This window comes from Cottoperca gobio, chromosome 9, assembly GCF_900634415.1.
Source record: "Cottoperca gobio chromosome 9, fCotGob3.1, whole genome shotgun sequence".
In the NCBI taxonomy this organism is placed as follows: domain Eukaryota; kingdom Metazoa; phylum Chordata; class Actinopteri; order Perciformes; family Bovichtidae; genus Cottoperca; species Cottoperca gobio.
In genome coordinates this window covers 11,501,565-11,528,611 of record NC_041363.1, presented here as the reverse complement: position 1 = coordinate 11,528,611, position 27,047 = coordinate 11,501,565, and the positions used below count along the sequence as shown (strand labels likewise).

The 27,047-nt window shown below is 41.9% G+C and overlaps 4 protein-coding genes across 9 annotated transcripts; 2 read left to right on the top strand and 2 right to left on the bottom strand.

Moving 5' to 3' along the window:
- The first annotated feature begins 52 nt into the window (after positions 1–52).
- Positions 53–13,285, top strand: LOC115013157 (ankyrin-1-like). Of its 2 annotated transcripts, XM_029439182.1 has the most exons (6): positions 53–3,653; positions 3,888–4,236; positions 6,367–6,450; positions 6,780–6,932; positions 8,185–8,282; positions 9,514–13,285. In XM_029439182.1, exons 1-5 carry the CDS (start codon positions 2,884–2,886, stop codon positions 8,254–8,256), a joined length of 1,428 nt encoding a protein of 475 aa, XP_029295042.1. In that variant the 5' UTR covers positions 53–2,883; the 3' UTR covers positions 8,257–8,282; positions 9,514–13,285. The 2 variants fall into 2 exon arrangements, with proteins under 2 accessions (XP_029295042.1, XP_029295043.1); XM_029439183.1 differs by lacking the exons at positions 53–3,653; positions 3,888–4,236 and adding an exon at positions 4,251–5,485.
- A 534-nt stretch (positions 13,286–13,819) lies between these two features.
- eif4ebp1 (eukaryotic translation initiation factor 4E binding protein 1) lies at positions 13,820–16,900 on the top strand. Of its 3 annotated transcripts, none has more exons than XM_029440755.1 (4): positions 13,820–14,002; positions 14,108–14,273; positions 15,272–15,460; positions 16,305–16,900. In XM_029440755.1, exons 2-4 carry the CDS (start codon positions 14,138–14,140, stop codon positions 16,334–16,336), a joined length of 357 nt encoding a protein of 118 aa, XP_029296615.1. In that variant the 5' UTR covers positions 13,820–14,002; positions 14,108–14,137; the 3' UTR covers positions 16,337–16,900. The 3 variants fall into 3 exon arrangements, with proteins under 3 accessions (XP_029296615.1, XP_029296613.1, XP_029296616.1); XM_029440756.1 differs by having other exon boundaries at positions 13,834–13,933; XM_029440753.1 differs by having other exon boundaries at positions 13,820–14,273.
- Positions 16,901–19,203: 2,303 nt separating this feature from the next.
- Positions 19,204–21,252, bottom strand: spaw (southpaw). The gene is given in 4 exon segments (XM_029440160.1): positions 19,204–19,536; positions 19,724–20,221; positions 20,223–20,569; positions 20,957–21,252. Coding segments are annotated over 4 exon segments (1,284 nt in total). The 5' UTR covers positions 21,243–21,252; the 3' UTR covers positions 19,204–19,383.
- A 449-nt stretch (positions 21,253–21,701) lies between these two features.
- dguok (deoxyguanosine kinase) lies at positions 21,702–26,703 on the bottom strand. 3 transcript variants are annotated; one of them, XM_029439749.1, is made up of 8 exons: positions 26,470–26,703; positions 26,102–26,330; positions 23,717–23,826; positions 23,428–23,627; positions 23,054–23,201; positions 22,729–22,844; positions 22,336–22,435; positions 21,702–22,168 (listed from the first exon to the last, which is right to left on the bottom strand). In XM_029439749.1, exons 2-8 carry the CDS (start codon positions 26,208–26,210, stop codon positions 22,142–22,144), a joined length of 810 nt encoding a protein of 269 aa, XP_029295609.1. In that variant the 5' UTR covers positions 26,211–26,330; positions 26,470–26,703; the 3' UTR covers positions 21,702–22,141. The 3 variants fall into 3 exon arrangements, with proteins under 3 accessions (XP_029295609.1, XP_029295610.1, XP_029295608.1); XM_029439750.1 differs by having other exon boundaries at positions 26,102–26,276; XM_029439748.1 differs by having other exon boundaries at positions 26,102–26,703.
- Positions 26,704–27,047: the final 344 nt, after the last annotated feature.

Sequence of the window (27,047 nt, the reverse complement as noted above, 5' to 3'; positions counted from 1 at the left end):
TGCTCATCCCCCCTGTGTTTGCATGGAGACACTGGGATGAGGGGCAGGAGTAACACTGGCTTGTTGGGGATGACGACTAAAACGCTGCATTGGCCCTTAATGCTGCTTGACCAACAGACATGTGTTCTTGCATGGCATGCATACTGAGAATGACTCTACAGTCTGTCTCTTCCTCCTCAGGGATCTGTCCTAAGGGGAGTAAAAAAGGCCACAAACCTTTTTTTGCGAACTGTGACTTGCGTCTGCTCTCTTCATGTATGAATGTTGTGGTTGTTTTGTATGTCACTGATTCAATGTAAACTGTGTCCACCTGATGGGTTATTTTGTGCGGAATATACGTTTTTAATGTCTTTGTGATTGTTGTACGAGGGTCAATTTGAAATTGTCCCTCCCCTTATTGTAAATGTGCTTATTATTTAATGTGAACTCATCAATCAGTCAGTCTGTGTGCGTGTATCAGTGTGAGCGTCTTCATGTGTGTTTTAAGTTCTATAGGCTACTGTAAGTGTTTTGTGTCCTCCATATACGTGTGTATCAGTGTTTAAGTGTATGGACAAAATGAGTATATTTCCTTTACATGTATTTTTACATGAGCTTCACTGCTTTGTTTTTCTTCCAATCAGGGGGGTCAGGCAAACATGTTTCATATTTCACACTCACCCATTCTCTTAATTTCTTTCTTTCACCATCATTGCCTCATCTTCTCACATGGAGAGAGAGAGGACTGACAAACTCTTGCATTATCTAATCCATGGCAAAAAAAAATGTCATGTTGTAGTTTGTGTGGTGTCACCAAAAACAGACTCCTAACTCAATAGAGATCTTAATATATTTTCATAGCTTGTGTGCAATTTCATAAACACACAGACTAAAACCAAATGCATGTTATCAATTTGCACCTGATCCTGCACCTAATTTACTTTTAAGAGAAATGTGTGCATAGTACTACAGTTGTTGGTTTTCTTCATCTGCAAGTAATTCATAAAGTAGTGAGTAGGCTTGTTTGAGGAACGTGAGATCAGTTGTTTTCAGTTCATTGTAATTATATTTTAATTACATTATTTAAGCTATAAATGTGTTTGCTGCAGTTTACTGTATAAAACTCAGATTGAATGCAGCATTTAAAGAGTAGCCAAAGGGCAAACAAGAGTTTGTGATTGGGGTCCATAATCTTTAAAGGAACCTAACTGTAGTAGCTTCTGTTGTGGCCCAAAGAAACAAGGAATGATTGTTTTAAACATATATCAAACTCTTTAATCTTTATCTTGTGTGTTCTGGTAGTACAATGCGATATTCTGTCAGCAATGGATGTCAAAAGACAAAAAGAGTCAATGTCAGTGCTGTTTTTGCAGCGGAATTTTTATCTTTTAACTTCGTAAGACAAAGCACTAAACACAAATAATATATATATATATACATATAAATATATATTTATGATTACTAGTTTCTATAGACAACCGACAGGCAGGCTGAGAATAGGACAAGAGGTCCTTCTGGCCGCTTGGTGTCACAAATATCTCCTGCACTCTCAGCAGTACTCAACAGCAGCACTGCCAACCATGATTCAAGTTTCACCCCGCAGCTCTGCACAGCTTCCTCATCACTATAGAGAATACACATACACATCTCTCGCGCGCTCTCTTGCTCTCTCATGCAGAAGGTGAACCGCCTCCTCTTCTTGCTCTTATCTACATACTGTATGCCCTGCACTACATCTCCTATGTCATCGTCTGCTGTACTTCCTGGTAACGCATCGTGTAGTGTTACAGTCATAGTGCCAATCACACTTTGCTTTACCTACATTACCATTCATCAAAATGTTTACATAAACTAATTGCCATTTTCAGAGTAATACATTTAGTATTATTAAAGCCAGGCATATTCTATATATAGTAAAAGTGCATTCTCCATAGTTTTTTACTGGATCTTTCTTTCGTTTTGTGCAATATAAAGTTATTATCTCCATAAAAAAAAACCATTCCTGCTGCTGTGACATTGTGCCCTATCATGCCAGGTCTGCATTTACAAAAACAAATATTGTTACGAAGGGTGTTCAAGACAGTTGAAGGAGTGACCTGAGTCCACAGCACATTAACAATGTGCAGTTTTACTAATTGATATAATTGCACTTGAAATACTCATTCAAATCTATGTTTGAGGCAGCAAATATGTGACTTTCACATCAGAAGGAAAATCAAGTCTACTGTATATGTGTCTGCATAAATATCAGCAGTACTATAGGTTTTATGTTTATATAGCTGTGTTATATTAAATGCATTATAATAAATGTGTCAATAAGAGAGCAAGCAGCTGTGTGGAGTGAGCTGATGTGTGTGTGCACTTGTGTGTGAGGAGAGAATGAGATTGCCTGCGTGCATGCTATCCAGCCTGACAATGATATTAACCTGCCTGTTTTTTTGAGTGGGTTTGAATGCATGCATATCTGAGTGTGGGTGTATGCGTGTGATCGTATGAAGTAGAGAGTGAGAGAGTGTGTTTATGGCATGTGTATGTGTGTCAAAGTGTGTCCCTGCTGGACAGGTGTGTGTCCCAGCCCCAGGTTAGGGGCAGAGGCATTATTTCCTGACAGCTTCCTGCAGGTGGCAGCCAGCAGAGCAGCATCAGTCACTGCTGGGTCCAAACCAAAGTGTCAGTCTCTCAGTCCGTCCGGCTGTGTCTGCTGCTGCTGCCGCTGCTGCTCTCACAGTCAGCGCTGGCTGATCGAGCTTGACAAACCCTCTTCTAAAAGCTGCCCTTGCTCTCTTGTCCTAAGCTCCTTGCACCTTTATTCTAGCTCCTATTGTCTTGGCCCTCCCCTCTCTCCTTCCCACTTTTCTCCCATTTGTCCCTTCAGCCTCCTCTAGCCCCCCCCCCCCCCCCTAGATGCCCAGCTCCTGGGCAGGGGCACTTACCCCCTCCCAGGGCCCCGGTGCTGTGGGGGTGAGGTGGGGAGCGAGGCGGGGGGCCGGGTGTCAGTGTGCCTCTCTCTGTCTCGCTCCAGGTTATGGGCTCGCGCAGGAAGAGCTTCTCTCACCGGCCTCCATGCAGTACAGCCTACCCTCCCCGCTGGGCGCTGAGCCTTACTGGCAGGAAGTCTCCAGTCTGGACTGTGCACCTATTGCCACCACAGAAGAAGACACCCTCATGGAGATGTCTGATGTGCAGGTGTGGCCCTCAGGCAACAGCCCGTCCCTGGTGCCTGTGGAGGACTCCTCGCTGGAGTGCAGCAATGCTGACGATTCAGAAGGTCTTCTGGGGCTGCCGTATGGAAGTCTAGGTCGGCCGGCTAGTCAGGCCAGCGCAGCCAGCGGCGGGGGTGGGGTGCTGAGTGGCTCCATTGAGCTGCCCGAAGATGATTCAGAGATGGGCGTTGACTCGCTCAGCACTGCCACGCCAGCCTCACTTGGGGGCACCCTCGCTGGGATCAATCTTAACGGGCTGAACAATTGTCAGGGGTCAGAGGCAAGTTTGGAGGTATCAGCAGTCAACAGTACGGCTGGTGGAGATGGAGCTGGAAGAGGAGGAGGAGGAAGAGGAGGAGGAGGGACGGGCTCAGAGGAAGGGCTTTCTCTTGTTGCAGGACAGCAAAGGGTGTATGCTCGGCTGAGTCAGTCACCTGGTCTGAGCTGTGTTGCAGACCGGAATGGAGACAGGTGAGTCAGACCCCCGTCTGCCTCTCAGGTGACAAAGTCACAATCACACCAACTAAACAATAGATTTATGCTAACATCTCATTAATCTTTATTGCATGTCAGTGGTGAACTGAAGTTTTTTTTCTTAAGGAGGAGGTGACCGCTAAGGGGTTATGATAAGTTGTTTTACTTTCCTTGGAGTAAGAATAAACAATATGTGTACCACCTCCACATTGATCCATTTTCTCCTTCCAGGTCAGGTAGTGGTGGAAACGGAGGTGGTGGAGGCTCTTTCCTTTCCTACCTGCAGGAACAGACAGGCCCGGGTTGGATCCCTGTCACTGACCCTACACAGGCCTGGGTGGGCAGTCAACCCAAACCCAGGCAGGCCATGGACACCATGATATCATCAGTATGTAACGCTGTGGATGGAGACCAGTCACACGTGTCCCAGGAAGCCTTACTTCAGCCTGTAAGGGACATGGGGCACTCAGAGATCTTACGTGGGCACTTCAGAGGTACCCAGCCATTTGAGAAGGGTTTGGGCTTCCCGCACAGGGTACCAGAGCTGAGGGCCTGGGACGACGTGCGCCTGAAGGGCCAGGTGAGTGTCTTGCTCCTCCCATAATAAGGATGATTGTTCTATATGGCAAGTAATCAGTTATACAGATATTACACTTTGTAGGGAGTGATAAATGTTGCATAGGCTTTAACCAAAGCCAACAAACATCTTTAAACATTTAACAAATCAACATTAGATTATTTATGATAGATCCCAGAAACATACAGCAAACATTCATACACACACACACACACAAACACACAGAGTCTAGGGCCTAAGATGGGCACAAACAGTCCGGACAAATATAGCAAACATTCTTACTGTCCCACTCATGTTACATGATCCCCCCCCCCACCCGAATCATTTCCATGTGTTAACTTATTCTGGCACAACACCACCACGTCACACTGTAAAGGACAGTCTCAGCCGTGAAACTGTGTGAGAGCAGAAATAGAAAGTTACTCTTAGGGCCTTTGTGTTTCATATTGGTGAGAAAAAAGTCTTTAGTTTGGCTCAGTTGCACTTTAGGTTTTGTAGCGTTTAGATTCAGTGCGTGGAAGTGCTGCACAATTGTGTCTGCATAGTGATGCTTTTTGAGGAACTACTGTGTGGATGAGAGATAGTTTGTAGATAAAGTGCCTGAAGGAAGTCGGTGGACAACTTAGTGCTCTTACCTCAGCGTACGGAGCCACAGTGGAGAAGCCAGAGGTATTTAAAGACCACAGATCACATGGTCTGAAAGAGAGAGAGGTGGGAATAGAAGCCTCCCAAGGTTGCTTTTGCTTGGATTTGATGTCATTGAGTGGTTACTCCTGAGCTGCCAGGGGAAAAGAGAAGGAATAGAGACTTGAGGAAAGGGCCCATTGCCCCAGCTAATGGAGGACGGACATGAACTGAAGAACAAACCACCAAACTGAGACTGAACCCGTGACAGAAGGCCGCAGGCTGCAGCTGTTGCGCTCTCCGCCAGCTGAGTGAGGCGCTGCATTAGAAACAGGAGTCACTGAAGGCTTGTGGAAGTATATCATCGTGTGTGGTGCTTTGTTGATTTGCCTGGGATCAAAGCGAGGTGATGTGGGCCTTGGTGACAGAGCTTCTCTTCAGCTTCGTGCTGCTGGCTTTCCTGGTCATCAGCTGTCAGAATGTCCTCCACATAGCCAGCGGCTCCGTGCGGTCCGTGCTCACCTACATACATGCTAAGCTGGACCGTGAGCTCGGTGAGGTTGAGGGAGTGGCCGATGAAGAAGAGAACGTCACCACCAGAGTGGTCCGCCGCAGAGTCATCCTTAAGGTACAGAGAGAGGGACAGAGAACGACAGCGGAGTAGAATTTGAAGAAAGGATTTACAGACAGTAAAACAATGATAACAGGAGAGAGATGGAGAAAAGACTGTTTGGTGATAGGCTGAAGGAAGCAATGTATTTGGAGTGATACAAGATAGGTTTGTGGTAATGTTAAAATGATTTGATAGGGTTTACTGCACTTCAGTGGAGTGGGTGTGAGGATTAACTAAAGACACGTGTACATGAGGAAATGTTGTGTATGTTATCATCAATTATCATCAAATTGCTTTGCAAATGTGGCTACATGTATCTTCTGCTGTTACAGATGTCTATAGATTAGCTCAACAAGTTTGGATTCCAGGTGTATTAAAAAGCATTATGGACTCTTCCCACTGTATCTCGGACTGTGTCAATGCTGTTGACATGTTTTATTCAGGTCAACACAGGCTGGACTGGCCCTTGTCTTCGCTTTGTCCGGCTGTAGGAATGTCTTTAAGCTTATAAATAGCTCTGTAGACACGCTGCAGATTAGTAAGGGCTATAACAGCATTGTCATGACCCTCATGAACTGTAATTATAAATGTCAAAAGAAACGCCATGGATCTTAATTGTTGTATTTACATGCTTCTGCAAACAACCCCTTCTAACCCCTCACCCATCTGTCGAGTTTCCAATTAGTGGAAGGGTTTATGGCATGCTAATGATTACACTGCGAAGACATGGCCGCTATTTTAACATGCATTAGGGCCATAATGTGCTCCTGAGTTTAGTTGACTTTTTATACTTTGGGAAGTCATATCTTGTAGCAAAGTCCAGTACTTTCAAGAAGAAGGAAGTGCAATTTATTTTAAATCATTATTTAAGGGTTCAAATGCTTTTCTGCTCACAGGGCGATGAGGTTGAAGATCTTCCTGGGGAGCATGTAAGCGAGGAGCAGTTCACGGATGAACATGGAAACATTGTCACAAAAAAGGTCAGCCATTGCAACATGTTTTTATACTGTATTCTTAAACTGGGGTCCAGTAAGTGTTTTCATATTGTCATTGTCACAATACTCACTCAGCATCTTTCCATAGAATGATTATTATTATTAAAATAACAATCATTACAAAGTTCATTATATATGACAACACTATGGATACACTGTTTGTACACCAAGAAATAGATATATAAAAAATACTTTACCCCATAACTATTTATTTTATATCTCACCAACTCTGTGTTTTCACTGCCTTATTCCCACTCTCTGCCTCCATCCATCACTCTCTCCCATCCCCTTGTGTACATGTGTGTATCTGATAGATTGTGCGTAAGGTTGTGCGCAGAGGGAAGGGTTCAGTTGAGGAGGGGGTTCAGGAGGTGAGCCTGGAGGGTTCTCTGCAGGACGACAACGAACTGGAGGTTGATGCAGAGCAGTTCATGAGCTACGCCATCCTGGGCCGGGACAGCAGCAAGGTGGGCTTCTGATCTGCAGACAGCTGACCGTCTGATGAGGGCCTGTTTGATTTATATCCATGTAAAAGCTAGCTTACAGTGAATAGGGGACTCTGTGCTGCAGTGAGCTTTAAAGTCTCATCTCATCGTGGTTTCCCAGGCATATCCCGACAGTCCTTGAATAGCTTAACCTGCATGAGCTTCAGTACAACAGGCTGAGGACACAGTTTATGTTTGTGTCCTTATGATCTTAAAAGCAATAGCCCTGTTTTATTATGTGTCGGTCCTAAATCACCAGCGAGGATTGAATGCAAAGTATGTTTGTTTAATTGTATGATTGCTGACCTTCTGTTACATTAATCTCCACCTAAATATTATTACCTCATGTTCATCTTCTGCATGCAAGAGGAACAAATGAGTCCACTTTGCTCTGGTGCTGTTATTGCTCACAGTTCACCGGCCCATTCAGGCTTTCATCATTGTAGCCATCACTAAGCAGCACCTACACTTATCATCGTTTCTTTCTTGCACATTAGTGACTGAGTGAATCGAATGTGGTTCCATTCAGTGGCTATATTTTCCATTCTGTCATCATCAGTTATCTCAATGACTGACTCTTGTCTTTTCTGCCTTTATTAAAGTGCTGTCCTTCAACTGTGACTGTGTGCTGTATCACTCAAACCTGCAAGACAATCTGAATCAGAGCTGGGTCAAATATTATTTGCAATTTTTCTTTAACTTTACCTGCAGGAAGTAGCAGAGGATTAGGGTTTAACACATCGAGACAATTCAGAATATTAGGGTGTCACTTTATGTTTTGTCTTATGTGGTCAAATCCCAGCCATCTGAATATATTTTTGTAAATACTATTTGACACAGGTATACTCTGAATCTCAAATATGTTTTTGATGCCCTCTTATCTTCAACTGTCTTTCCAACTGCCACCCATCACTATTGTCCTTGCTTGACTGTTTATACATAATTTCTTTCTTTTTTCCCCCCTATTTCCCCTCCCTTCACGTATTTGTTTCTCACATTTCTATCTCTTCTGTTGTTTTTCGTGTTTTTCTGTCCTCTCTTACCTTGTGGGACTATGTCCTTCCTCTGCCGTTCCATTTCTGTTTCCCTACCTCATCTTTTTCTTCCTGTCACATCTCCTTTATTTTACTCACCCTTACTAATGTTCCATCAACCTCTTGTTCGGCTCCTGTCATCCCACCTCTTCTCATTCCTCTCACCTCTTCTGCTGCCAACCCCTTCCACCCTGATGTAGCCCGATACTGTGGATGTGAAGAAAGGTGCTCAGATAGTGAAATGTGCCAGTCTGCGGAGAGTTAAGCAGTGAGCAGACTGAGTGCTGCGTCCCCGCAGGTACGGGACCGACCCACAGCGCCTCGTCTGACCTGTGGGCTAGACCATTTAATTCAGTCTTTCTGGATTAAATGCATCTGAATGTACCTTTAATTCAATACTAATGATATGTAATGTGATGATGGCACAGCAAACTGAATCTTCAGCTTCACAAAAGGTTAAAATAATAAAAAGAATAGAATTCTTTTTTTTTTATGACTCATTCAGTTAAACAATATAGTAAAATCTCAGAAAATGGGGACATTCCTTTACAACTATTTATGTCTCATAAAAATAGATTTTGATATACGGAATCGGCATTAATGCAGAGTGATACTTTATGCTTTATGTGTACTCGCCTTCGGCAAAATGCTTTGTCATGTTTACTTCAGGTGTATGGAGTTATATTGGTGAGTTATAGCAAACAGGCAACTAAATGCATTGGGCACAGAATTGATTTTTGTTTGCTTAAATTCTTAGCGTGAGAACAATTTCTCTACAATATGTAATTTATGTACATGAAAAAAAAGTTATGTTTCTGTGCACTCAATATAATGCCATACAGATGGACAACACAAGTTTGATGCAAGTAAATCATAATTGTTTTGCTGTAAATTATGTCAGGCCAATTTATTTATTTGTGCATGTTGTCACAAGCTGGAAAAAAGGTTGGCACAGTGTGCACTCAGCAAAACAACAAACCAAAAAGGATCCTGTAAAGTGACAGCTCCCAAGGTCAAAGCTGCAAGGCCAGTTGTCCAGTGAATTTCTATCTGGAGCCACTGCAGTGTGTGTGTGTTGTGTGTGTGTGTGTGTGTGTGTGTGTGTGTGTGTGTGTGTGTGTGTGTGTGTGTGTGTGTGTGTGTGTGTGTGTGTGTGTGTGTGTGTGTGTGTGTGTGTGTGTGCGTGCGTGCATGTGTGTGACTTACCCTTTCTAACATAAAGGCCATGACATCCCTGAGATTACTGATATTTCAAGCGACTGAATGTTAAACCACTTTTGCCAACCATTTTTGCTTTAATGCTTCTGCAGAACTAATGTGCTGTTTTATAAAGTGTTACAATGTAAGAGAGGAATTAAGTTGATATATGAGCTTCAATTGTAGGGAATTTCCAAGATAGACAGTTTAGCTAAGGCCATTTTAAAGACTGCATATATTCACATTTGCATTGATTTACTGCAGCTTGCATGTCTGCTCTGTAAATTCCTGATGAGTTGGAGCTAAATCAGCGTGTTTCCGTCTCTCCACAGAGTTCTCCACAAGATTCAACCCCTTCACCAAACCCATCCTACATGGACACATGACCAGCAGCAGCTGACAGGAGGAAGAACACACATAAAAAGGAAGAACAGACAGAAATGAACGGCAACGCCACAACCATAGCGGCTATGCCGACTATCAGCACGCACCGGAAGAGATGGATACAGATTTACTCGTAGTTTTTATTACCTTTTTTTTTTTTAAAGAAACTGTTGGGGAAAAAAAACATCTACTACTAGGCTAGAAGCATGATTTCATATAAAACAAAAAACAACCACAAACAAACAAAAAAAACTAGCAACCAAAATGTGCTTCCTGTTATCTGTATCAGCATGAGTGACTGCTGCTGCATGGCCTGTCTTTAACTACAAATACTGAGGGAATATAAGGGTGGGGAGGGATGGGGAGGACACACTGCTGTATGGGACAGGCATGCAATGTAGGGTATGGGCAATAACTGGCCCGTTTTCTAAACCGACAGGGGAAAGGTTTATCAGTCAAACTTAAGTAAAGGGGAGAATAAAATACTGAGAATTACATAATCTCTAGGCAACAGGTTACTCCCCCTCCTCCCTGCCACACTCTTCCAGCTAAGAGCATCACAAACTAGTTTTAATCCTGTCCCAGTGCTCTCAAAGTCCACTAAAGCTACAATTATCACCCAAGGATATCAGTGTTGTACATAATATCGTATGCACTAAAATGCTCTACGTGACTGTGTGCTACGTGTGTTGTTTATGTTATAAGATCCCTACGCGATGCCACTGATGCTGCTGTTTCAGGTACATAAGAAATTCCTCCCCTGTTTTTCTTGTTTGGTTCAATCGGTCTGAACCTATATATTATTCTATATATCTTTGTGGGTACAAGAACATGCAAATGTTGTGTCGCTATGCCTGTTTTTAAACGTCAGATTTTTGTGTGTCGGGTTGTTTGTTTCTTTGTGCTTTTCATGTGCTTTCACTCTTTGCTTTTGACATGTCAAACTGTAGAGGGAAGACATACTGTAAGTCGTTTACTGTACTGTAGGGTTTTTAAGCTTTGGGAGGTAGGTTTGTCCCGTAAACCTGCCCCCCTGACCTTCCCTCAGAGTGGTTTGCCTTGTGGAGAGGGTGACAAAGAGATGAGTGACAGATTAACCTACTCTACCGTCCTACTCCTCTGCCTTTTCTTGTCCCCAGTGTGCCGTATATCAGTGTGAGGTTTCTGTTAATCAGGTGTCTGTCTGAGCCAAAATCACAATACCCTCACCCTCAATCTCGCCCTTGTTGCCCTACCTCTCCCCCCCCCTCACTCCTCCAGTCAGCCTCTCAGAGTAGATGTAGCAGTCCTGTCCACCTCCAACAGGGGGCAGGATCTCACATTCAGCTCGTAGCAGTGTCTGTTTGACCTCATCATGCAGTATATGACACCACCACACATAAGGTGCACTTATAGACCATCTCACCACCACCAGAAGATGTCCCCTTGATGAGAGTAGTCACTGAAATGCTGGTAATAATGTAGCACTGGATTGACTGGGTAAAAGATGAAGAGTCAGCTGGAGAAAGGAAAGTGTTGGGTCGAGGACGTGTTGAGCTTTGATGTTTGTCTCCTTTGCAATCGTTGGGAGAGTAGCAAAGACAGTCAGTCGCCAATCACTGTGATGAGAAACTGTAATACTGACCCGCAACTGTGAGCCTGACCCTTCCCGAATCGTGTCTCTTGTTTCACTTCCTTGTCTTTTTTTGTCATGATTTACTGTCTTAACTGTAATTCAGAAGAAGCAATAACTGCTTACAAAAGGAAAGGATTGTTTGTGTGAGTGTGTTTGTGAGAGAGAGAGGAATTTAGGATCATAGTTCATGTTCTTCCAAAGCTCAGGCTTTCAATCTGTTAATCAAAGCTTTAGGCCACTCCTCACTCCACTCAGAAATGATGTCAGTACATTAGTATTCCACATCTCATCACTTTGCCTCTCTAGAAAAAAACAACAACTATTAAGTTTTACACTAAGACAAAATATTGGTATGACCTCATACCAGCCATCCCATCTGCAAAGTGCCCAGTGTCTGTTTTTGTTATTCATCGGGGAATGTTGGTATGTTTAGTCATAGCTTTTAAACCTTAATGACATTCATATGCACCTTGAAAGAAATCCTATTGAGTGTGTGTTTGCGTGCGAGAGTGTGTGTGATTTCAATATCGCATATTCAGTCCTGGATATTACGACATCAAAGTTGTGATAATATCACAGGAAGTAATATTGCAAATGGACAAAGAGCAAAAGCTCTCAGATTATAACTCTTGATTCACATATATTTTTTTAAGTTGATTTACCTCAATAAGCGTGCCATCTCCCATGATATCAATTATCTACATGCATTTATTTCAAACATTATGTTAGACATTGTATGCTTTCTTATGGAAAAATATGTCCGTCACAAAAACGTTGCAATAATCACTCATCAATATGTGTTTGTTTTAGTACGGCTTCACAGCCAGAGATGATGAATGTAAAGTCTTGGTATAACGTAAATCTTGTTACAAAGTAGTCATCTGTGTTGGCTCTGTACTTTAGTAGATGATAGGGTATTCACTCTGTTGTTTCAACTCAGTATCTGCTGTTGATCATCAACAATCATTGCAAACATACATAGAAATCATGGAAGAGGAGTGATTTAAAGACAGAAGCCTAAAATGGGTTTTGGACATTTTAACACATATCCCTTCATCAGATATTATTTCTATTTTATTGTCTTTTTTAATAACCATAAAAAGTTAGATGTCAATAGAGATTACACAGCAGTGCAACGTTGTATTACCCCTTATGCACGGTTTGCTCTCTAAGGGCTCATAATTATGGTATGCTTGGGTTGGTTTCTGAAGCAGGGGCCATTTATAAATCCACTGCTGATGTCAGGGTTGGAGCTGGGGGTGCGGGGGCTCTGATGAAAAGACAATAAAAAAGGAGCATTTTGAAGTTAAATGGAATTATTGTGGGGAAACTTTTGGTGGCTCCGACGGATAGTCTTTCAAGATCACAAGCATTTTTCCTCAACAGAACCTATCCCTAGTCTATTTCTGCCCCTCTTACCAAATATAAGACTGAGCCGATTCTAAGGCTTCCACTTGGTGACAGTTTGAACGCAGTTTGAAAGGAGGAGTCCAACTAAGTGCAAGCAGAGGGAGGAGTGGTTACATCGCAAACATGAACAATGGAAAGCCCTGCACTGAGGGACCACGGAGATGATGCCATGCACCAAGTTCATGCAAAAATATTAACTGTTGCAAAAACTAGAGAACACATGTATATTCCTTTAGAATGGATTGAAGACATTATTAACGCAATAGCATATTACTCAATACTAAGGAATGCAACTGCGCACATGCACAGAAAATGTTTTTAACATAAAAAGGCTATATATATATATGAAAATATATGAAAATATATATATATATATTTACTTAGAATGCTATGCACCCTTACTTGTCAACTGGGATTCTAGTTATGTTATGGATGTACTTTTAGCATCATACAGCTGTAGCTACCAAGAGACTGTTGAGTTCTGGGTAATGCCTGCAACCTGGGGATAAAATAGGGGTCTTGTGGGTATTTTAACCTTTTTTGTTCGCTTTTTTTTATTGTTATGGAGAGTGAAACATGAATTTAAAATATACATGTAAAAGCCTTTTAATCCAATGAAATCCGAGGACATCTATTGAAAATTTACTCTGTACACCAGCTCAACATTTACAAAATTAATAAAGAAATGAAATGTCTTTGTGTAAAGTGTGTATACTTTGTGTGAGTTACATAATCCACGTGTTGTGCTCCCAACTGTCATACCATAGTTTGAACAAACCGAGTGTTATAAACATGTTGATCTGCCCCAGGCCCTGTGCATACCGCTGTTATGTAACTGATTAAATATTATTAGACTTTCACCAAAGTACCACATTTTAAACGTAATGGTCTCTCTGAAACTATGCAAAAGCATATAAATAGACAAATGAATGCATCTTTTTCAGTATCCATTGAATAAATGCTGTCCTGCAAAACCGGCAGCTATAGCTTGTGGTTGCCAGGCTATAATTACATATAATTCCAATGTTGGTAGGTCCTCTAGCTATTTCATAAGAAGTTAAATGTATCCTTTAGTCTAATTTGTCTTCCAGAGCATATCGTTTATATTAAGACATAGATCTGTTAAAATAACAGCAGAGTTGAACTTTGTACAGCCATTGCACATGTATTATGTACCAGTAGGGGGCGGAATAAATTAATTTTGTCCACCTCGGGAGTATTTTCCCTTCAGCCTTTCTGCAGTCTGTCTATCTGTCTGTGTTTTGTGTGCATGAGGAGAGTGACTGGAAGCAGAGGAACTTGTGCTCAGGTCCTTTTAAAGAAAGAACCTGGACACGTTGTGTGTAAGACTGCATGTTGTAATGTGACGTATTTAAACATTTCATTTCATTATTTGCACTTATAAAAAAGAGGTAGGCTATTTATTTTTATTTACCCGAAAGTAGCTGTAAACAAAGCCAAAACAGGCGCGGTGTGTCTTTGTTGTTTTGTAAAACCAAGACTTTTTGCCTGTTTAGCTAGTTTTAGTGTATCATAGTTAAGACAAGATGTCCACTGAATGCCAGAAGACCACTGCCAAGGCCATCCCCTCGACCAGGAGGGTGACCATCAACGACGCGGCGCACATGCCCCACGATTACTCCACCACTCCCGGAGGGACCCTGTTCAGCACGACCCCGGGTGGTACGTACTGTTGTTATACATGTGCAGATATGCTGTTACCCAGCGTCATTTTTACTCTCATCAACTAAATTGTCAGTGAGTGCAGGAAACGCTCAGGCTAACTCCATGAGGTCGGCTGCTGTCACTGCGGAACCAGCTGCTAGCTCTGCTTCAGCTAGCTGCTAAGGCTAGCTAGCAAGTGTTTGGTTATAAATGAAGGAATAATTACTGACTCTGGCGTAATAAAGTAATTGTGACCCTGCGCATGCAGGTGGTATACACTCATATCACAGCTTTCGCATTAAATGAGACGTGTTTACAGTGTTGTTTGTAGGTTTTCTCAGCTGATCTTTGAGCGTTAGCGACACCTAACTGTCCTCTGCTGCTAATGACGTTTGTGGTGGTCGTACGTCACGAACAACTAAAGCTGTGATTGGTGCTTTCCAGTGTGAGCTCAATGCATTCTGGTTAATTGATGAAGACGTTTTAAATAGACGTTTCGTCTGTATTACATTACATAATGATGAAAAACCATAAGTTCTAGAAAGTGATTTGATTAATAAGTTATAATGTTTTAGTTACATTACCAAAATAAATATCGTATCACATAAGGAGGAGGTTGTGGATGAAGCTGAAGCTGTAGCTGTAAACAGCATTGGCATGAGCATAATAAGTAATTGTGAGAAGTTAAAATGGATACTCTGCATAAATATGATGGATGGCTGAGCCCTATTGCTTGTGCAACCTCAGTGCTCTGTCTGAACTGATGCAGTGGTCCATTTTTATTAATTTTTTTAAGTTATATTTTTGGGCTTTTCATGCCTTTATGATAGAGAAGTGCAGATTGTGAAAGGGGGAGAGACTTACAGCAAACGCCACAGGTCGGACTTGAACCAGTGGCCGCTGTGGGCAAGGACTAAGCCTTTGTATATGGGACGCCTGTGCTACCGGTTGAGCTACTGGGACGCACCAGTGCTCCATTTCTGATCCTTGTCTTGTCATGCCTCTTCACACAACAGGTACCAGGATCATCTACGACCGAAAGTTCCTGCTGGGCTGTCGCAGCTCTCCGGTGGCCAAGACTCTTCCACAAGGTCTGCCTAACATTCCCGGGGTGACCACTCCTCTCTCCAAAGACACCGATGAGAAGGCCAATAATGGAGAACTACTGAACAACAACACCACTGCTCCTGATAGCAGCAACACTGGTATGTTCACAAACCTCAGACAAACATCACAGAGTAGTGCTTCAATGTGGAGTGAAGGATACAGACCTAAGTGGTTTTCTTATACAAATTCCAGTTCAATTCCAGTTAATGTCTAGATAATTGGGTCTGGACGTCATCTAGAGTTTCCCTTTCACACATGTAGCACACAGCAGGTGATTGTCCTTGTCTGTCTCATGCCGTTCTCTCCAGTTTGACACTTTGAAAGCTACAACACTGATGGATCCTTCACCTCAGTAATGTCACGTAAATGCCTATCAGTTATCAGATCATAAAACTGTCGTCACATAGCTGCCATTCTCTTTCTGTCACAGACAATCTGCCTGAGATTGTGTCCCCATTTTCATTTTTCTGTTTAGGAGGTCTTTGTCATTTTGCCCTTACTACTCAGTAGCTAGTGATGTACCATCCTGTCAACATCATTTTATTTATTTGACACAGCAGCTGAGGTTGCGGTTGCAAGGAAGCAGTGAACCTTTTAAACCGTGTTATTTCTGCACAGCTGCATCAATCTTATCTGCACTTGTCAACATTTTCTTGCCAATGTTTCTGTCGCTATTTTTCCTGCTGTTGGCACAAGAAGATGGTTCCTCCATTCTCAACTCCTTTAAAAGCATTAAAGTTAGATGACATATTAGTTGTTGGTTCTTTGATTATTTTTGTCAAATTAAACAAGCTACATTATTTCACAATATTGTACCTGGAGTGATATAAGTCTTCCTGAAATATTAATTTGAGTTAACTTAGATATGACACCGTTAAAGATGTATCCTAATGTCTCAAAGCATTTTGTTTTTGTTGTATGAAATACATTTTCTTTGTCCAGGTGATGACTCACAGTTTGAAATGGACATCTAGATGGTCCTGGAACAAGTATTATGATATCAGACAAACACGAGGCTGTGAAGAAAGGCTCAGGAGCACCGTCTTATCCCCATCATCCATTCCATGAAGACAGACGTTCGCCTTCAGTATCTCCAGTGTCTTCGTGTTTTAAAGTCTTTATCAATCTCATTTGCTTGTTTTGCCCAGAACAAAACCGTAATGAAATGTTTTCTGTCTGCCTCAAGGCTTTAACCTGAGTTATGTGTGACAAAGAGTGGCTACAAGTTCAACATCAACACTGAGGAGTACTTGACACCAACAAAGCCTCATCCCTAACAGCGTGAAATCTATAGGGGGGGCGGGGGTTTAAATTTGTAACCATTCCAAAAGGGTTTTTCACTTGATGTGCTTTTATTTCCACACATTTCCTGACACCCCTCTTCAGATATTGCCTTGAAATTTTCAAGATACTGTATAATTTGTCGACCGTGTCATACGGTGAATGTAAAACATCATTTTGTTGATGAAATTTTTGAAACCGATTTTCACATGGTTTGTAAGATGACAAAGCATTAAAGCAAACACCATTAAAGCAAACACTCCTGTCGTCATGTATTTGAGACTGTGCTGTTGGAGTATTTTGGCAGGGTAAATATGTTCACTGGTTTGAATACACATTTCACTTGAACAGTGCCATCTGAAAGAGCAAAGACATAATAACATAATAATAAAAAGAACATATTTGATTACCACAACAAGTTATCAGCAGTTTCCTTATTTAAAGTAAGTGAAAAGCTAATATACATCTTGACTATGACATGTGGCTTAACAGCCTTTAGCACTTCCTGTGCTCTCCTGATTCAGTCCCAGTCATATCAGAGGAATTCCTCAAGGAGCTCACCGGCAACTGATAACCTCAGTCAGTGGACTGTATAAAGAGAGGTCAATATACAACTGTACATAGCTGATAGGGTCATGTCCCCATGCAACATTTCATTCCACTTCTGTTTCTGGCACCTTGTTGCTTCACTTGGTCCAGGTTTTGCTAAGTTCATTCTAAAGTGGCTTACCATGCTTTCCCTTTGATGACTATATTATATAAATGCTTCTAAATAATGGATGTCCCAGGAAAACTTAGGCATTATTGCACTTAACTATTCAGTATTGTTGGGCCGCTTTGCGGAGTTAGTGTGTGGAATTGGACAATTAACATTCCACAGATTAGTTGATTGATTTGATTTTCTTTATTTCGTGTCGCGCACACAAAGTGCCCAACCCTCCTGGGTTTACAAGACAACAAAAATACAGTTGCAATGATCAAATATTTAATTTCATTACAAAAGCACAGGTTATTTTATTGCTTTGTCCTAAACTAAATATTCTACAAAGAAGGTTCCCCTCCTGAAGCACAACTCAAGTTCTTCATAGTCATCCAGAAATCAACATAAATGGAGGTCATGTTACTAAAAAGTACATCTCTCAAGTCCACGTAGACAGGGCAGTAAAACAGAAGCAGACATGTAGCCGAAAAGAAGACTGTAGGTCCACTAATTAGAACATTTGTTTTTGTCGGGGTGTATTACATCAGGTTTAATTGTGATTGCCTGACCACCATGATGTTTTGGACAGAAAAGAAGAGATGTGTGAGAACTGACGCATGGAGTGATGACATCAAGCTCTGTGCTACTGTGTGAATGAGTTTTCTGGACACTGGTCAAAGTGCCACATCAGCTTTATTATTGCAAATGGACCTGCACTTAAAATAGTTATTGTATATAAGCATAAACAATAGATTGGATTCTTTAGTGTTGTTAAATTGCATATAATACCATGTGTGATAGTGTTAGGTCTGTAGCTCTCTTGCGTCCTCACTGGTGAGACCATTTTCAGACATCAGGTGAATAAAACTGAAAGTTGTGAGAACCGGTCTGGTCCTGGTTGGAAGTGTGGATTGAACAGTTTCAGCTGATCAGTTCCAGTCCACCCTGTCCTTCCTCTACAGTAGCTTCAGCATCCAGACGTTGACTCTCTCCATTCCCTCATGGCTTTCTGTTTGTTTGGGGTCTAAAATCTCCCCTTGTCACCTCTGCTTCCTGGCACCCCCCACCCCAAAACAAACAAGTGCTACTGCTTTTCTCTCCCCTTCAGTATATTTTTTTGTGTTGGTCTACTCTGCTCGCCTGTTTGATCACAATCAACAAAAGAAGCCTGGCCAGAAAGGACACTAATGACCTCTGGTGATGTGTGCGCTGTAATAGGCCCGAAGATGTGGATTGGAGGTGAGGAAGGCAAATACACTAAAATGTTAACTGCTCACAAGTCAGAGAGAACAAGTGGGATTAAGATGTAGATGAGTTTCTACGAGCAGGTTTAGCTTCAGAGAGGTGTGTTTCCTCCTGTGTAATAGTTACTGCTGAGAGATTCAATGGAAATCAATACAAATCAAATCCAGATTAAAGCTGATTTCAACTCTTATCCTGTATATATTCTCAAGTTATGCATAGACAGCAAATAATGGCCATAAAGATTTAAAACCAATAAGCACCTTACTGAATACCTTATTGTTTATGTAAATAGCACTTCATCTATAGCACTGAGATATTTTATCTTTAAAAACATGTGAATTTATGTGTGTGTTTCCCCTTCTTTAAAATGTTTTGTGCTGTGCAATTAAAAAGTTTAATATTTTAGGGTTCATATTTGAAATAGAAAATTCAAGTACCCAATATTCAAAAACTACATTGAAAACAAAGCAACACAATCATGTCAAAATAAAATGCTTTAATATACGTTTTCATATTTTATGTACAAAGTATACATTATAATGTATAAATAGATACAACATATAATATTTGCACAACAGAACTTTCTCCTTACTAAAGATATATACTATTGTGTACCACCCAGTGTGGATGAAATATATTCAAACTTAACAGTCATATCCTGCCATTTTTCCAGGCCATGACTTTATGACTTCATGACTTTAGTATTTGAACATTAAAGTTTACATGAAGACCGTAAAGATGCAGTTGCACTCAAGATTATCAACACTGCAGTGAAACCAGTGATATGCTGGCCCTTCAGTGACATCCACACTCTTCAACAATCATGTCCTCGTGATGCCGCAGGGCCAAATCATCGTTCTCGTAGTACAGCATGGAGAGCGGGCTGAGGCGCGTCGGCACACACGACGGGCAAGACACTCTTTTTGGATTGTGATGTTGCAAGAGGCTCTGAAAAATATAAGAATAATTCACATGAACAACAACAAACATTACTTTACTGCTCCCGGGGGCGGGGCAATCTAGTTTTCACAAGCCGAGTCCCCACAGACTAAACTACTGCCCCACTAACACAGTAAAACAGAGACTATACAAAAACTGATTGTTTAAGATTCTAAAGAGTTAAATGGGATCTCACCTGCATGTACGCATGGTTGGTAGGGTTGAAGGACTCATCCAGTGGTGTTGGACACTCTCCCTCACAGCGAAATGCATTGAAGCGCTTGGGGTGAACAATCCACTCGTCCCAGCCGATGTGTTCGAAGTCCACCCACATGTCGAGTCTACGACACAGCGGCCCTACGGCTGGCTCCGCTGCTGCTGCTGCTGCTGCTGCTGCTGCTGCTGCTGCTGCTGCTGCTGGAGTAGGTGAAGCTCCTGCAGCAATCCTCATCCTCTCCATTCTGTTCCTTTTGTGGCGTCGACTTTGAGTGCTGACTCTGTCCGTCGTCACATACTTGGAGTTCTCCACAGTGTGAATGAGACTGTGTGCTGTGTGGCCTTCCTGGGGCAGGTTGTGTTTTGAGAAGATGACCATTATAACCCGGTCCATGGTTGGATGGTGTATTTTTCTTTGCATCAATCCCAAATTCTTGAAGAGGGACTTGTCAGAGATCTCCCCTTCATCCCCAGCACCAGCTCCCATGGTCCGTGCCCGGTTCTCCAGAGGCCTCTTGGCTCGACACTCCATCTCCCTGGTACAGCCAGTATTTTAACAGAGCGGTCACATTAAAAACCTTCCAGGCAGACTTTGTGCTGCTGGCTGATGTGCCAAAGCTCCCCAGGAAAAGATGTTCATCTTGGCATGATGTGCTGCCCGGCTCACAGCTCTGCTTTCTGGAGTGATATAAATCCACAGTGGCACGCTTAGAGCCAGAGAAAGCAGGTAGTCTGATCCGAAGTTCTGCCTGCTGGACAAGCTCACTAGCAGAGATGGATGACATGTCAAACGTGACTGTCCATCTTTCACCCTCTTGATGGCAATCTTAAAATGAAACAAAACATGTAAATGACAACTCAAATCCACACACACAGCAGTCTGGAGGATTCTGGGCAAACCAGATCCTGGACAAATGTCAAAACACCGGAGTGGGAGGGTGAACGGGACAGGATGTGTATTGAACCCCCCTGTGCAAGGACGTCTGAGGGCTAATATACACACCCTCTCACATAAAACAGAGAAACCCTTTAAAGTGGAATAAGCATTTTGACACTTGCTGGGTTGTAAAGGGGAGGGTCTGATAACACAGATAATGCACCAACCCAAGAGCTGCTGGAGGAGAGTAAACTGAGTAGAAACTAACATACAGTATATAACATGCTCTATACCCAGTGATGGGAAAAAAACATAACAATTAAACTCTTTACTCACCTCTGGCCATCAGACTTAGGACGGAGTCAGAACTGTGTGCTGACGGGTTGTCACCTGGCATTGTAATGGTGTTGACAGCTACCGAAGAAGAGGAATGAGCAGTCCTGAAGGAGCGGTACAGCTGCATCATGTACAGAGGGTATCTGCTGCGATGATTAAATGAGAGATTTTTCAATGCTAAACTGGTCTCAAGGCTTGAGAGATATCTGTGCCCCTGGGACGGGAAAACGACTCCAAAAGAACAGAGGAGGAATGTGCAGAAAGCTGTCAGGACTCGAGCTTCCATTTTAACTGAAACCCAGATAATCTACTCCAACAATAATGAGAGAGAGGCAAAGATCTCCTTCCTTCCTCCACCTGGTCTCAGGCTGAAATGATGCTGTGTGCAGACGGAGCTCCAGACAGGCCCCTTTATAGTGGACAGCTGCCCTTTGATGACCCCTGACCACTGCAGGCATTTGAACGCCCCCTCTGATCATCAGAGCACACCAGAGGGGGAGAAAAAGAAAACATTTAGCCAAGGTCATTGTCCTGTCAAACTGCCTGGCCCTTTGTGTTCACTCAGGAGCCTGATCCTTTCGAAACATTAAAGTCCATTAACAAATAACACTTTAAATGCTGTGCAGCCATTAGAACCTTTCTGTGGCAGAAGTAATGTAACGTTTCACACGTACAGAAACTAAGAATAAAAGTAATAAGAAAGTAGAAAATCTTTGATAATAAAACAGACAATATATCACAAGAATTAAAATTCAGATTTTTATTTATGAACAAACAACAAATAGTATACTTGGGTTATTTGTTTTGTCCTTGTCAGTTAGGAATGTGTAAAGCATTGCTCAGTAAACCGTGTTTCCAAATGGTCAGCACAGACTTAGTCTGTACAGTATAGTACAGTTTAAGAAGTAACTTTAACTAACAGTGAATCTCACAGCAAATTAACATGCAAACAAAATAAAGCTGAACAAATGTAACAATCTAAAAGGTCTTTTTTGAGGTAACATATTCATTTACAGACACAACACAATCTGTGTGTTTCATGGGGTCCAAAAAGAGAAAACTTATTTATTACTTTATATTTCCTTCACTCTATGAGAGGCTCGTGTGTGTGTGTGTGTGTTGACTGACTGCTGTCGGACCGGTCTCTTCTGTTTCCCACTGCTGGCGGTTGTTGACCACATCTTCTCATAAAGCATTGAAGAAGTTCTTCATCTGTGTATGAAAAGGTAGTTTGGGATCACATGGATCACAAACATGAAACACATCAAACAGAATCTCCTTGGATAAAGACTGTGAGGATGAGAAATGAGCTCTCAAACATTAGCACGAGGCCCTCTTGTGGTTTACCCTGATGTAGCAGCTATTACAAATAAACATACCTTTGTTATAAATTCCTTCTGCACCTCTGGGTCACTCTTAAACTCCACACTGGCGTCGAGTTGTAACACAGGTATCCGTTTCAACTTCTCAAAATGTATTCTGAAAACAGAGAGCGAAGCTGTATTACACCGACCACCTCAGACCACACACTGCTGACCGTCATCTGTTCACAGCCGAGCAACAAACAGCTGCGAGGGAAGGCGTTTAAAAAGCTGATCGACAAACTGGAATCTGTAGCGCATTCTGTAATACAGTGGCTGTACTACTGCTGGTGTTTGTCATTTCACTTCATCATTTTAAAGTAAATAGGATAGCTTTTAGTTTGTAGGATAGTTTACAGGTCATACCAGCTACAAACAGGACAACAGACACGTGATCTCATTTGCACTCACTCGGTGCTCTTCTCAACAAGCCACCTCTCATGTTGAACGTGAAGCTTTTCCAGATAGTCCAGTTTCACTCCTTTCTCTTCTACCCTGCCCCGTCGCTCCAGACGCTGCAAACATGTCTGCGAAACATCAAAAGTACAATGTGTTTGTGTGTTTTTCAAAACAAATTAGAGTAAATGTCAGTGATGTAATGTTACAGTAACATTATTACAAATACAAACAACTACCACACGCTAAGATTATGTGGCAAAACGTGCTTTTTCCTCACGAGTTACTGTAACTGTAGATTTATCTCTTGAATGTAACGTGAAATCTCTTATGTTCATACCTTTGGTGGGGCTCTGAGGTAGATGATGCCCTCCAGCTCCACCTGGTGTCCAAACTGCTCCACCAGGAGAGAGTGCCAGTCCTGGTACACTGCCCACTCTGTAGAGTTGATACAACCCAGCTCAAACATGTTCAGGGCGAAGATGTATCTGACAGGACAGACAGTCAAGTTTAATTTTCAATCATTTAATAGTACATAAAGGACATATATACTTACACACATATATTAAATTCCATACTAATAATAGGCTATCCTGAGCACAACTTTGATTATTAACAGCAATAATAACAATATAGTGATAATGTGTGAATTTATTGATAGTGGAGTAAGTCTACAGCTCCCTAACTCACTCTCTCCTGCCCTGACTCGCTCACCTGTCGCTGTAGATGGAGCGCTCATACACCTGGACAGGTGTTCCCTCTGAGCTGAGCAGGCGAGCTGGAGGAGGCTGCAGCTGCGTTCTCAGTCTGCTCATACAGGAAAATGTCTGAAATGTGTAAGACCAACGCAGAGGGTCTTGGTACATCATCTGCAGCAGGTTGCTGACTGTCGTCTGGGGGGAGGCGGCTGTCCCCTGTCAAAGACACGAGCTGAGATGGTCAAGCTTGGCTTCTATTGATTTCAGTTGTGAAAAGATGAAGAGGTCAGTAAATGTGCACACACCTTCGAGGTACCACTCTCAATGTTCTGCCACTTGCTGACAGGTTCTGCCACCACCTCCCAGTCGGGACAAGCTGACTGCAAGAGTCTTGCAAAGGTCGACTTTCCAACAGCTGATATTTGACAAGACATAATACAGGTAATCATACAGTATATCTCAAAAGTGAGTACACCCTTTAGATTTTTGCAAATATTCTGTTATATCCTTTCAGGGGATAACATTATCCTACTGAAACTTTGATATAACTTAAAGTAGTCAGTGTGCTGCTTGAATAACAGTATAGATTTATTGTCCTTTGAAAATTACTCAGTACACAGCTGTTAATGTCTAAACAGCTGGCAACAAAAGTGAGTACACCCCATAGTGAACATGTCCTAATTGTGCCCAATGATGTTGTTTTCCCGCCCTGGTGTCATGTGACTCGTTAGTGTTACAAGGATTCAGGTGTAAATGATAAGCAGGGCTGTTAAATTTGGTGTTTTGGGCACAATTCTCTCTGAATGCTGGACAACATGGCACCTCATGGCAAGGAACTCTCTGAGCGGCTGAAAAAAAGGATTATTGCGCTTCACAAAGATGGCCTTGGCTATAAGAAGATTGCCAACACCATGAAAATGAGTTGCAGCACAGTGGCTAAGATCATACAGCGGTTTTCCAGGACAGGTTCCACTCGGAACAGGCCTCGCCAGGGTCGACCAAAGAAGTTGAGTCCACGTGCTCAGCGTCATATCCAGAGGTTGGTTTCCAAAAATAGACGTGCGAGTGCTTCCAGCATTGCTGCAGAGGTTGCAGAAGTGGGATGTCAGCCTGTTAGTGCCCAGACCATACGCCGCACACTGCATCAAATCGGTTTGTATGGCCGTCGCCCCAGACAGAAGCCCCTTCTGAAACCGATGCATAAGAAAGCCCGCAAACAGTTTGCTGAAGACAATGAATCCAAGAACATGAGTTACTGGAACCATGTCCTGTGGTCTGATGAGACCAAAATAAACCTGTTTGGGTCAGATGGTGTCCGGCGTGTGTGGCGGCACCCTGGTGAGGAGTACCAAGACAAATGTGTTTTGCCTACAGTCAAGCATGGTGGTGGCAGCATCATGGTCTGGGGCTGCATGAGTGCTGCCGGCACTGGGGAGCTGCATTTCATTGAGGGACACATGAATTCCAATATATACTGTGACATCCTGCAGCAGAGCATGATCCCCTCTCTTCGGAAACTGGGCCGTAGGGCAGTTTTCCAACATGATAATGACCCTAAACACACCTCCAAGATGACAACGGCCTTGCTGAAGAAGCTGAAGGTTAAGGAGATGGACTGGCCAAGTATGTCTCCAGACCTAAACCCAATTGAGCACATGTGGGGAATCCTCAAGAGGAAGGTGGAGGAGTGCAAGGTGTCCAACATCCGTGCGCTCCGTGATGTCGTCGTGGAGGAGTGGAAGAAGATTCCAGAAGCAACCTGTGCAGCTCTGGTGAATTCCATGCCCAGGAGGGTTAAAGCAGTGCTAGATAACAATGGTGGTCACACAAAATATTGACACTTTGGGCACAATTTAGACATGTTCACTATGGGGTGTACTCACTTTTGTTGCCAGCTGTTTAGACATTAACAGCTGTGTACTGAGTAATTTTCAAAGGACAATAAATCTATACTGTTATTCAAGCAGCACACTGACTACTTTAAGTTATATCAAAGTTTCAGTAGGATAATGTTATCCCCTGAAAGGATATAACAGAATATTTGCAAAAATCTAAAGGGTGTACTCACTTTTGAGATATACTGTATATAATCAACTCTAGTGGTGGAAAGTAACACAGTACATTTACTTAAATTCTTAATTTAGGTTTTGAGGTACTTTACTTGAGTATTTCCTTTTTTGTTTTACTTTATTCTTCTACTCCACTACATCTAAGAGAAAAATATTGTAGATACTTTTACTCCACTTCATATATTTAACAGCTTTAGTTACTTTGAAGATTAAGATTATTAATACAAAAATATAAAATCAACAAATAAATTATGATATTTTATTATAAATTAAGCTTCCCAGCCATATGTAACGTCATTGAAATGAGCTAATTTTTTATCAGGTGCAACGTTAAAGTAATTAACACGTCAATGCATCAATCATTTAATCCAGTAATATAATATGTATTATTCTGCATAATGAGCACTTTCACCTTTTGTACATTAAGTATATTTTGATGTTTGCTAATACTTTTTTACTATTACTTAAGTAATATTTTGAATACAGGACTTTAACTTGCAACAGGGTATCTCAACACTGTGTTATTAGCACTTTTATTCTTGTACTACTGAACAACTCATAGCTTGGCAGTGGCACAACAATTCATCTTATTTTGAAATACAGTAAATATACTCATCTTACCAATGTTGCCCTCGACAGAAACTCTCTTCACTCGAGCGGCTCTGTTCTCAGTTGAAGTAGACAGACATCTTGAACAGGAAACACTGAGCATCCTTGACTTATTATTCATAGTACTGAGTGTCGTCTGTGTTATGGCTGAGTGTCCAACTCGCAGGAGGCTGTCAGGTGTCTTCCTCTGTGGAGGCGCATTATACCCAAATCTCTTAAAGTGTATCAAACCTGTTTTTAACTTGGAAACAAGTTTGAACAAAACGCATCGATTAAGGGCAGACATTATGACAGGCATAAGTAAAAAACTACAAATAAACTATAAAATTAATCTGCATGTCACTTGGTGCTAATAGTGAGCAGTTAAGACTTTACATTACCACCGAGTTAAGCTCATGGCAGCTACCTCCTCCTCTCCATGGTGTATGCTAACCAGTCATGCTAACATGAACTTTCGTTGTGAATAATCAATTTACACCTAAATGTGCTACTAATTCTACATTTATAGACGCCGAAATATTGGCTGAATTGTTCCTGTAGCGCCCGCACAATTAGCTGCTGTCAAGTAAAAATACTGAGGTAAGGTCATAAGAAAATGTGCCCAAATAGTAAAACCACAAACAGTTAAAACTCAAGTCACTTCCGGTGTCGTGTTCTGTACTTTCGCAACAAAAGCCTTTTGACAAATTTATCGAGAAATTGGTGTAAAACGACCAATAAACTTTCTTAGATTTCATACATTTAGCGTACAGATTCAAAGACTGTACTGTGAGTAAATACAACACAGTTTGAGGTGGTGACAGATCATGATCATTTTGTCATAAACCGGAAGTACTTGTGCTTGTCCTCAGATGAGATACATTTCTTTATTTTTTGTTTCTACAGTAAATCAATTAAATGTTAATTTCTTCACGTTTCCCCCTAATATGTTACTTCCAAGACGTCCAGTTTTTTTTTA

Bases quoted from the DNA above. Each gene is read 5' to 3' on its own strand.
- LOC115013157 (XM_029439182.1), top strand. From the start codon at position 2,884: ATGCCCAGCTCCTGGGCAGGGGCACTTACCCCCTCCCAGGGCCCCGGT. The intron at 3,654-3,887 runs GTGAGTCAGACC...TTCTCCTTCCAG, and splicing joins GCAGACCGGAATGGAGACAG to GTCAGGTAGTGGTGGAAACG. The intron at 6,933-8,184 runs GTGGGCTTCTGA...ACCCTGATGTAG, and splicing joins TGGGCCGGGACAGCAGCAAG to CCCGATACTGTGGATGTGAA.
- eif4ebp1 (XM_029440755.1), top strand. From the start codon at position 14,138: ATGTCCACTGAATGCCAGAAGACCACTGCCAAGGCCATCCCCTCGACC. The intron at 14,274-15,271 runs GTACGTACTGTT...TTCACACAACAG, and splicing joins GTTCAGCACGACCCCGGGTG to GTACCAGGATCATCTACGAC. The intron at 15,461-16,304 runs GTATGTTCACAA...TTCTTTGTCCAG, and splicing joins TCCTGATAGCAGCAACACTG to GTGATGACTCACAGTTTGAA.
- dguok (XM_029439748.1), bottom strand. From the start codon at position 26,387: ATGCCTGTCATAATGTCTGCCCTTAATCGATGCGTTTTGTTCAAACTT. The intron at 23,628-23,716 runs GTGTGTGCACAT...TGTCTTTGACAG, and splicing joins TTGAGAGTGGTACCTCGAAG to GGGACAGCCGCCTCCCCCCA. The intron at 22,436-22,728 runs GTGAGTGCAAAT...CTCTGTTTTCAG, and splicing joins CTTGTTGAGAAGAGCACCGA to AATACATTTTGAGAAGTTGA.